Source organism: Trypanosoma rangeli (genome assembly GCF_003719475.1).
Source record: "Trypanosoma rangeli strain AM80 chromosome Unknown Tra_15.4_contig_00416, whole genome shotgun sequence".
Lineage (NCBI taxonomy): Eukaryota > Euglenozoa > Kinetoplastea > Trypanosomatida > Trypanosomatidae > Trypanosoma > Trypanosoma rangeli.
This window is the reverse complement of record NW_021706154.1, coordinates 3,626-13,374: the sequence shown is the minus strand read 5'-3', so window position 1 is coordinate 13,374 and position 9,749 is coordinate 3,626. Positions and strand designations below refer to the sequence as shown.

The window sequence follows — 9,749 nt, the reverse complement described above, 5'->3', positions numbered from 1 at the left end:
CTCTTGTGGTGACGGTGATGATTAACGCGGTGCCGGAGGCAGAGACTCCTGTTCCTTTGATGGGTGTGAGGATGAATAACACAGAAGGCACTGCGCTCTTTGAGCTGTTCTACACGAAGGGCAAGAAGTGGGGATTTCGGGGGGGTCGCAGAGTCATCAAAGAGTCTACGGAAACGTGGGAGGTAAACAAAACATATCAGGTGGTGATGGAAATGGATAAAAACAACGAGTGGTATGTGCACGTCAATGGGGGGACGATTCATGAAGGGGGCTACAATGACGCTCTGTTCAGGTCGCACCGGATCTCGCACTTTTACTTTGGCAGCGACAAGAAAGAAGTTGGGGTCAACAGCCACGATTTGACGGTGTCCAGCGTCCTGCTGTACAACAAATTACTTCGAAATGATGAGATCAAGCAACTTAGTGCCAGCAAATTTACTTTTCCGCAGCCTGGTGACGAGGAAACACCCATGGAGCCGGCTCCTCCTGGGCCCCTTGGCGATGCTGCGGAGGAGCCTAAAGATGCCAGCACCGGCAACCAAGCGCCTGTCAAGGACACTGTACACGAGGGGGGGGGCGATGCCGGGGCTCCGGTGCCGCAGGCACCACCACCACCACCACCACCATCACCGCTACCACAGCCTCCGTCGGGTGCAGCACCAGCAGGAGGCAGCAGCTCAGCTGGTGATGAGGGCGTTGCTAACCAGAGCGACATGGTGCGGCCCGTCAATGGCGAGGAGCTACATGCTGATGAGAAGGACGAAGAGGCTGCAGAGGGTGCGGGGGACAATAACACAGATGCAGCCGCTCCACCTGGCAAACCGCAACCTTCTGTTGCACCGGGTGAAGAGGCGCTACCAGGCGCTGGTGCCGCAGCAAGTGAAGCTGCAAACGACAGTGGGGAGCAAATGTCTGGCCCCGGAGCGGAGGCTGCTGCACCCGAAGCGGCGGTGGGCCCAGGCGGCAGCTCTGCTGCAAACAGTGACGCCGGGCAGGCTCCCGCGAAGGACACAAGCGACATTTCTCCGCCCAGCACAGTTGAGGTGTCTAATGGAGACAATGAGGAAGCGTCACAGGGAGCCGACAACGCCCCGGCTAATAAAACCGCTCCACCCGAACCTCAGGCGATTCCCCCGACACGCAACGCGGCATCGCTTTCTGGCAACGTCTCCGCTACCTTCAAGAACATTACTGGCGTGAGGCTCGATGAAGGAGGCGGTGACAGCGCTGAGTACGGTGGGTGCGTGCGGCGCCTGTTGCTGCTCGTCCTGCTGGGGCTGTGGGGCATTGCGGCTCTCTCCGCAGCACGGTGGGGAGATTGAGTGGGCGTGCCCTCACGCGAAAGACGCCTTCAGTTGCTCTGCGGCACCACTTGCATTTCTTCGATGGGTCACCGTTTTTTTTCTTTTTTACTTTTAATCTCTCTTTCACTTCCGTTTGCTGCCGGTGCTTTGCTGGAGCGATCGACACCCCGTCTTTTTTTTTTGATTTTTTGCTGAGCTTACGCCCTCCCTGTGGAGGGGCGAGCTCCCCGCACGATTGTTCACCTCTCCGTTTCACACACGCCGAAGAGAGGGAGGCCGCGCAGAAAGCCCCCATGGAATTCATCTGACTGCGTGGACATGTAGCGGACCACAATGAGGTGAAACGGGCATAATTTGTGTTATTGCGTGTGCGGCCGCGTGAAAGGGACTGAGAGAGGACGGTGCGCAGCACGTCTTTTTTTTGTTTTTGTTTCTCTTTCTTTTTGTGTGTGTGTCCTCCTGCACGACTGTTCGCCCTCGCCCCACCCCACGGGGCACACGCATAATGTGCTCATGCATACACGCACACTCATACAGGCCCGTTGGTCTTCTTTTTTTTCTTTTTTGCTTTCAACGCGTCGCTGCCGTTCTGCTTGGCTGCATGGGTAAAGCAGCGTAACTGTTTTTATCATTTTAATTGTTTTTATTGCTTTCAGTGACCGATCTCCCTCCCTCTCTCTCTCTTTCTTCCTGGATTGGGCTGTACGGGAAGGGAGGGTGTGTGTGCTGGTCATCCCACCTGCTGCTGCGCGTCCCCACTGCTCGGTGGACGCTCCACGCTTCGGCTTCACTTCACGGGGTTTGTATTTCTTTTTGTTTTTGTTGGGTGCAATTATTCTGCAGCCTCTGCCGGAGACGTGTGTTTTTTGCAGGCGCCTGCATCTTTGTGTGTGTGTGTGTGCCCTTTTCTCCGTCTCTTTCCCGTGTCCACGTTGTTGGCCGCTCGTTGTCGAAGCAGCAAAGAAGCATTATTTTGTTTTACGCGCACGCCATGCTGCGGTTTCCTCCTGCCCCGTCGCAGCCTGCGCTGCTGCTGATGGTAATTGTGGTGGTGGTGTGTTGTGGCTGCGGCTGCGTTGCTGCGGGCCCGGTGTCGTACCCCTGCAGCTTCGACGAGGTGATGCGCGGGGGTGAGGGGTTGTTGTCTGCCGCGGCGGTGAAAGTCGTCCCTTCGCCAGACGAGCCTTAGTCGGAGACGTACGTTGTCGTGCCGGAGAAGTGGGCGCCGATCCGCATTGTGGCGTCAATGAAGGACCTGGAGGATAATAACAAGCACTGCCAGTTGTCTAGGCTTGACAAACCGAATTTGCGTGGCGGAACTGTCAGCTGTTCACAAGAAGATAGTTTAACTCGAAATGGCAAGAAAGAAATACTCACCCGTGCCATTCATGTCGCCATCAAACTGCACGCGGACCGTCTTCTTGTCCAGCCGCTGAAGGGTCCGTTGAAGGTGCCAAACTTCCCCCGTGGCAGCTTTGCGGGCAGTTCACGGTGCCTCCTGAGCACCATTCCAAGGGCGTTGACAATGCCGACATGGTGCTGTACGTGGCGGCTGCGCCGGGCGGTGTGTGGGCGTTGCCGTGCGCCACGCTGGAGAATGGCCGCCCAATCGTTGGGGTTGTGAACTTTGGCCCGGCGGATTTGCGTTTTCCCCGGCTCGCCACTCGCATCGCTGCGCATGAGATCGCCCATGCCTTGGGGTTCGACTACGGGAAGATGGTGGCGGACCGCATGGTGAAGAATGTGACCGGCGTGCGTGGCAGGGCGTTGTCGGTGGTGGTGAACTCGACGAACGCCGCGATGGCTGCGAGGGAGCACTACAACTGCGACAACATTCAGGGCATGGAGCTGTATGACTTCAAGGGGGACGGGACAACGCTGGAGTCGCACTGGTCACATCGCAACGCGAAGGACGAGCTTATGGCTCCGCTCGGGGGTGCCGGCTACTACACGGAGCTGACGCTGGCCGCCTTCGCCGACTTGGGCTACTACAAGGTGAACTGGGCGATGGCGGAGCCGATGGGTTGGGGCAGGCGGTCGGGGTGTGAGCTGCTGGAAAAGAAGTGCTCTCAACTCGTGAATAAATACCCCAAAATGTTCTGTCAAGAAGGCGATCCCCACCTGCGCTGCACGTCGGATCGTTATTTCAACGGAACGTGCGATTCGAACATTGTTGAAATGTCACCGAATGGGCAGCCGGATTGGTGCTTAACGGTTGCGGCTTTGGTGCCGAGGGAGGACTTTAATCACGTCTTTAAGCAGGAGCAGCAGCAGCGGGGGAAAAAAGGCCCACAAGGTCAAAAGAAGAAGACCGAAAAACTGCCTAATCCCATGTGGTGCCTGGACAGGAAGATTCCACCCAAGGAGGAGAAGGCCGAAGCTGATGAGAAGGAAGCATACGAACGACCAGTTGCTGCTGTCTACGCAGAGGTGATGTGTACCGGAGGAAAGGTCAACCTGAAAACAGGGGGTGGGGTTTTTTTATGGCAGGCGTGCAAGGCTGGAGATACAGTCACCGGGAGCCGCCCTCCTTTCAATAAAGAGGATGTCATCTGCCCTGAATACGGGGAAGTGTGCACGATATCCCTTAACGGCAGCAGCGTCAGCCCAGCAGCCGAATGGGACGGCGAAGAGAAGGTGTGGAAGAGAACGGCCCCTGCTGCCCCTGTGGAGGAGCCAGTGCCAGTGCCAGTGCCGTCAGTGAGTGTTCCCGTTGATAAGCCCAACAGCGGTGGCGGTGAGCAGTCTGGACGCGCCGCCGCCACCACCACCACCACCGCTGCTGCCACCAGCGCCAGCGCCAGGCCCACAAGAGCGACAGCCAGCTGATGGCAGCGAAGGAAATTCTGAGGCAAGAAAGGCTGAGCAGGGGCACACCGCAGTGCCCACCTCTCACAAGCAACCGGGAGTGAGTGGTGGGAAGGACGAACAAACCGCCAAGCCGGCTGCGGGCTCGGCAACACCGCCAGCCACCATTAGCTCCACTAATGCGACGAAGGCGACCTTTGGCAACAGTGACAGCGGCAGCGCGGCCTCGCACTCCACCTCCCTTCTTGCGTTTATCCCTCTTCTTTTTGTGTGTGCGGCGGCTGCTGCGATGGCGGCCGCGTGAAGGAGTGAAGGTGAGAGAGAGACATGCGCAGCTCGTCCGCCTCTGTCATTTTTCTCTTTGTGTGTCCTCCTCCACAGACTGTCACCCTCGCCCCACCCCATGAGGCACACACGTAATGTGCTCATGCATACACGCATACTGATGCAGGCCCGTTGGTCTTATTTTTTCTTTTTTTTGCTGTTGACGCTCCTCTGCCGTCTTATTACATCTCGCCGTTCCTCCTCTTCTTTGTTGGTCTTTCTCTCGTGCCGCGTGGCCACTCTGTAAGTACCAACGCTAACGCGCACGCACAAGATTCTAGTGGGGGCGGCCCTCGCCAATGTGCCCGTGACGCCCAAGGCGTGATGGTTCGTCTGCAAGAACGAGGCAGCAGCGGACTGCCGCAACTGCAGCCCGTGCGGCCGCCACCCCGCGCTGCAGATGTAAGAGAGCTGCGTCTTCGGGCCCAACGCCACCGTGCAGCACACGGCTCGCTTTGACCGGAACGGGGGCGTTCAGGATGAGGCCTGCCACCGCAGGGAGGCGGTGCCGGGGTGCAGTGCCCGGTTGTTTGGGGGCGATGTGCCGGTGTTTCCCGCCTGTGCGCCGCAGCAGATGCGTGGGAGGGGCGGGAGTCCTTTGCTTTGCCAGCGCCCCAACACGCAGTGCGGCGCCACACCCAAGCAACGGCTCTCTTCGTTGCATTGACGTCGCAGGGCGGTTGCGGATGAACATAAGTGGCGGCGGTGCTGTGCGTAGGTGTGTGCCTTGGCCGTTGCTGCTGGGGTTACCGGGGACGACGGCTCTCCCTGCTGGGCCAAAGAGAGTGGAATTGCAGCTTCTAAAATAATACGAGTTGCCCGGAGCCACTCATTGCGTGTTTTCGAGGGCGCATTGTTTTGTTTTTTGTTTTACTTTTTGAATGCCACATATTTATTTTTACTTGCCGCCGGTGCTTTGCTGGGAGGGTCGGCACCTCAGTTCTGCTTTCTTTTGTTTCTTTTTGCTCCAGCGGCCGCCTGCTGCGCACTGCCATGCGTGGCGGGTGTCGTCTTGCCTGCTGCTGCCCGCAGAGCGGCGGCAGCCGTATTGTTGTGCGCCTCGAGGATTTGACGCAAACTGCCCGGTTTAGTGGCAGGCCGAATGCCGCACGGGATGTGAGGAGTGCAGGTGTGTGGACCCAACAAACTGGGCGATTTGTTTTTTTTGTTTTTTGTTGGCACTTGAGCGATAGTCGCCGTCGCTGTGGGCGCCACTGTCTGGGAACTCGCAGTGTTCTTGACTTTATCTTCTGTCTGTGCGCAGAGACGCCTCCGTTTTGCTTCTGGTTCCCGCTGCTTCTCGTGCCTCTCCCCACACACGCGCGCAGAAGGAAAGAGACCACACCGTAATAACTACTCTGTGTTTTGAGGGCCCTGCTGTCACCAGCAACACACACACACACACACACACACACACACCACCCACACAACATGCCCCGGCAGCTGTTTTCTTCTCCAGTGCTGCTGCTCTGCGTTCTGTTGATATTCTCCGGTGGTCACAAAGCTGAGGCCAACTCGAATTATGAGCAACTGCCAGATGGAGTTGATGTGTTTTCGTCGCAGCAGCAACCTGGCCACAACTTTGATGCTCCCTCACTTGCGGAGGTCAACGGGGTTCTGATTGCCGCCGTTCATGCTCACTGCTCCAGGTGCGAAGATGGTTTCTCCAAAATTGTGGAAAGGCACACGCTGACAAATGAGTGGAGGACGCAGGAGAAGTGGAGGACGCAGCGGGTAACGTGGGGCTTTGATACGCCCTACTCCAGCGTTTCGGTGTTTAACCCAGCAATGGCCGTGAAGGAAAATAAAGTATATCTTTTGTTCAAGCAAGATGAGGAAAGGAAGAGTTCCGGGAGTTCGAACTGGGTCGACACATTTTCAGGTGTTCGTCTCTACACTGGCACACGCGCAGCGGGCAGCGCCGAAGGCGACAAGCTAATTCGTTGGAGTTACTCCGGAAAGGTGTTTGGGCACATCTTTAACGAACTTGGGAAGAATTTTGAGAGACATTATATGACCGGTGCAGGCTCTGGCGTTGTGATGGTGAACGGCACCGTCGTGTTCCCCATGGAGGCATTGAACGATAAGACACGAGAGTACATCTCCACGATTGTCTCCTTATCAAGCGACGGCAAACGAGGGACCATGGCGAAAGGTGTGCCCAACACAGGCTGCTCATACACAACCGTCGTGGAGAAGCAGGACGGAGAGCTCCTCATGATGATCTCCTGCAGGGATGGGGTGCGCCGGGTGTACGAGTCCAGCGACATGGGGGAGACGTGGACGGAGGCGCTCGGGACGCTTTCACGCGTGTGGGGAAACTCGCCCCATCGCACTGGGTACGGCGACCAAGACGGTCTCGTGACCGCGACTATTGAGGGAAAGAAGGTGCTCCTGCTTACACACCCGGTGTATCCCAATAATGGAGGATTTTTTGCCAACCGAATCCACCTTTGGCTTTCCGATGGTGCCCACATCTTTGACGTTGGCCCGATATCTGTCGAGAGCAAATACAATTCCGCTTCCAGCACTCTGCTGTACACCAACGGCGAGTTGTTTTCGCTCTACAAGCGGAGCGACCACGGCAGGGAGCGCTTTGTTCTTGTGGGGCTTGGCGATCAGCTGAATCGCACAAAAGAGGTGCTGGCAAGGTGGAAAAGGCTGGACAATGATTCCTCCAAGCTCTGCGGGTCCTCGGATGTGGGTAGTGCGTGTGGCGCTTCCAGGCTGGTTGGCTTTTTGTCCAATACAAGCTCTGCCACCCACTGGGACGACGAGTATCTCTGCGTGAATGCAACGGTGCATGGTGCGACGAAGGTCGAGCACGGCTTTAACTTCAGCGGGGTCAATTCGTGGGCGAGATGGCCCGTGGGCGAGCAGGGGCAGAACCAGCGGTACCACTTCGCCAACTACAACTTTTCTCTTGCGGCGACAGTAACCGTCAATGAGCTGAAAAAGAATGCCTCGGTGTTTGGTGTGAAGTTTGACAGCACCGTCAGCACACGCAACCGCCTTGGATTGTTGTGCAGCAGCGAGAATAAGTGGGTGGTGAGAAGCCGAACTGGGGAGAGGAGGTTGGTGCACGCCCCCGCGTGTGAGTCCAATAAACAATACCACGTGCTTCTCACACGTGAAGATGACAGGTTTTCCTTCTACGTTAACGGCGAGTCACTGACGCTTGAGGAAGGGCAAAACGAGGTGCCGAAGAGCAGGGAAAACGAGGAGATCACGTACTTCTACTTTGGGGCAGACGATGACATGAGTGACGCTGACGGAAGTGTAACGGTGAAAAATGTTCAGTTGTACGACCGCGCATTTGTTCCGGAGAAGCGCTATCTGTAAGAGACTTTGAAGGATGAGAAATATGAAACATTTGAGGAGGGAAAAGGCGAGGATATTGTCCGCTACACTCTTGCGGGCGGAGCAGATACCGGGGAATTTGATGTCAGCCGGTGCAGGCAGAAGAAGCACTCTGCGCGTGTGAGGGAGTGGGGTGGTGCGGCTACTGCCGGGCGGCGGAGGTGAGGTGGGGTCTGCCGCGGGAGCTCACATGGCACCCCCCTTGCGAAGTAATTGCCCTCCGAAGAGAACAATTCTGCATTCAATATGTGTTTTCATTTATGTGTTCGTTTTTTGTTTTTTGTTTATCACTCCCTCTTTGTATGTGGGCGTTTTCTTGCCTGCGCTGGCGCCTTCCAGCGGCTCCCAGATGAACTCCCTTGTGTTTTTGCTTCTGTCTCCCAAATGCGAGTGGTGACCCCGGGCGCTGCGCCTGTCACGCAGCTGCGGGAGCGAGGCGGAGAGGCCCGCGGACCCCATGAGCGCAGCGGGCGGCATGTGTGAAGGTGGAAGAACTTGCTGTGGTGAGCAGAACAGGCTGCACGCGTACTCTAAGGATGCGGTCTGCCGAAGCATACGGTGCGCTGTTTTGTGGCCACAAAATAATTTTTTTTATTTTTAATTTTCATATTGTGCGCTTTTTTGTGGGTTTTTTTTTCCGGGGCCCCGCTAAGCCCCCCATTTTTTCGTTTTTTATTATTTACTCTGGAATAGGCCAACTTGTGGCTGCGTGGGCTGCTCTTTTCCCTTCGCTCCTGTTCTGCACGCGTGTTGTCATGCCCGCTCCTTCCTGTTTGTTTTCTCTCGTAAGCCCGCAGTTAATAGGGGGCACTGCGGTGCGTTGCTAGTCAGTAGTGTCTGCACCGGTGCGGCGTGTTCCAGCAGCTTCTTTTTGTCTACGCGATGAGGCGAAGGGTAGGCATGTGATATACGCCATGCCTCTCATGCAGGTGTAGGAGGTACCTCTGTTGCATGCCGTCGGTGTGGGACACGGTGCCCTCAGGCGGAACGGCGGGGCCGTATTGGGCGACCTGCTGAAGCTGTCGCTGTGGGGTGGTGGTATCCTCCCATACAAATACGAGAGGGCGCGCGCTGCGCTGCGTGAATGTGTGTGTGGCCTCTTCGCGTTGTGGCTGTCGTGCGGCTGTACCGCACCGCGGCGGTGTCGCGACAACAAGACGCTGGAAAGTGTGTAAACTGTCTTTCCGTCGGCTGCAGGGCCTTTGGCCCCGCGGTATGGGCGACGCCTGCGTGCAGCCCGTTGGCGCTGTGGGGTGTGGGTGCTCTGCATTCCAATGACATGGGCCGCGGCTTCGTTGCTCCGCCGAGTGTCACCCCCCGCCCCATGTAAGCTGGCGCAGGGGCGTTTGTGGGCGGCGCAAGCACAATCATTGCAGCCAGCCTTCAAAGGACTGTCAGTGTGTTTCCGCGGCATCTGACGCCACGACGGGGGCCACTGCCTGGTCGCCACGGGTGCACTCCTCTGCGAGTGGTGCCTCTTGTGCCTCCGCTCTGCTGCCACGGCGTCTTTACGTGATGCCCCCCTTTCTATGCCCTTTGTTTTCAAGTTTGGATAGGCCAAAGCAAAGAAGCCACGAAGGCTCCTCCGCCATGAGCAAAATCTACATTGCAGGCCCCGCGGTGTTTAACGCGGACATGGGGGCCGCGTACTACGAGCATGTGCGCAGGTTGCTGAGGGTGCACGGCGCCACACCACTGATTCCCGTGGACAACGAGGCCACGGGGGCCGCCGAGATACGGGCAAAGAACATGGAGATGATAAGGCAGTGTGACGCCGTCATTGCGGACCTCTCGCCCTTTCGCTCGCATGAGCCGGACTGCGGGACCGCGTTTGAGGTGGGCTACGCTGCTGCCCTGGGAAAGACGGTGCTGGTCTTCACTTCCGATCGACGTTCAATGAGGGAGAAGTACGGCGGTGCGTGTGACGCGGCCGGGATGACAGTGGAGGATTTT

At 57.2% G+C, this 9,749-nt stretch overlaps 6 protein-coding genes across 6 annotated transcripts in view, besides 3 other annotated features; 4 read left to right on the top strand and 2 right to left on the bottom strand.

Moving 5' to 3' along the window:
- Positions 1 to 1,322, top strand: part of TraAM80_08449 (trans-sialidase) — a gene marked incomplete at both ends in the record, with an annotated part of 3,130 nt that extends 1,808 nt beyond the window's left edge. Inside the window, one exon of the mRNA XM_029385200.1 lies at positions 1 to 1,322. This exon is cut by the window's left edge and continues 1,808 nt beyond it. Within this exon, the coding sequence (XP_029235005.1) occupies positions 1 to 1,322 (1,322 nt within the window).
- Positions 1,323 to 2,326: 1,004 nt separating this feature from the next.
- Positions 2,327 to 2,387: a microsatellite.
- Positions 2,388 to 2,837: 450 nt separating this feature from the next.
- On the top strand, positions 2,838 to 4,133 carry TraAM80_08448 (surface protease GP63; the record flags this gene model as incomplete). Its single annotated transcript, XM_029385199.1, has 1 exon — positions 2,838 to 4,133. One exon carries the CDS (start codon positions 2,838 to 2,840, stop codon positions 4,131 to 4,133), a length of 1,296 nt encoding a protein of 431 aa, XP_029235004.1.
- A 580-nt stretch (positions 4,134 to 4,713) lies between these two features.
- Positions 4,714 to 5,130, bottom strand: TraAM80_08447 (uncharacterized protein; the record flags this gene model as incomplete). The annotated part of the gene is made up of 1 exon (XM_029385198.1): positions 4,714 to 5,130. One exon carries the CDS (start codon positions 5,128 to 5,130, stop codon positions 4,714 to 4,716), a length of 417 nt encoding a protein of 138 aa, XP_029235003.1.
- Positions 5,131 to 5,825: 695 nt separating this feature from the next.
- Positions 5,826 to 5,865: a microsatellite.
- Positions 5,866 to 5,867: 2 nt separating this feature from the next.
- On the top strand, positions 5,868 to 7,778 carry TraAM80_08446 (trans-sialidase; the record flags this gene model as incomplete). Its single annotated transcript, XM_029385197.1, has 1 exon — positions 5,868 to 7,778. The coding sequence occupies one exon, from the start codon at positions 5,868 to 5,870 to the stop codon at positions 7,776 to 7,778; it is 1,911 nt and encodes a 636-aa protein (XP_029235002.1).
- Positions 7,779 to 8,043: 265 nt separating this feature from the next.
- Positions 8,044 to 8,082: a sequence feature (A-rich).
- A 692-nt stretch (positions 8,083 to 8,774) lies between these two features.
- On the bottom strand, positions 8,775 to 9,167 carry TraAM80_08445 (uncharacterized protein; the record flags this gene model as incomplete). Its single annotated transcript, XM_029385196.1, has 1 exon — positions 8,775 to 9,167. One exon carries the CDS (start codon positions 9,165 to 9,167, stop codon positions 8,775 to 8,777), a length of 393 nt encoding a protein of 130 aa, XP_029235001.1.
- A 219-nt stretch (positions 9,168 to 9,386) lies between these two features.
- TraAM80_08444 (nucleoside 2-deoxyribosyltransferase) lies at positions 9,387 to 9,749 on the top strand (the record flags this gene model as incomplete). Its single annotated transcript, XM_029385195.1, has 1 exon — positions 9,387 to 9,749. A coding segment is annotated over one exon (363 nt), but the record flags the coding sequence as incomplete, so codon positions are not given.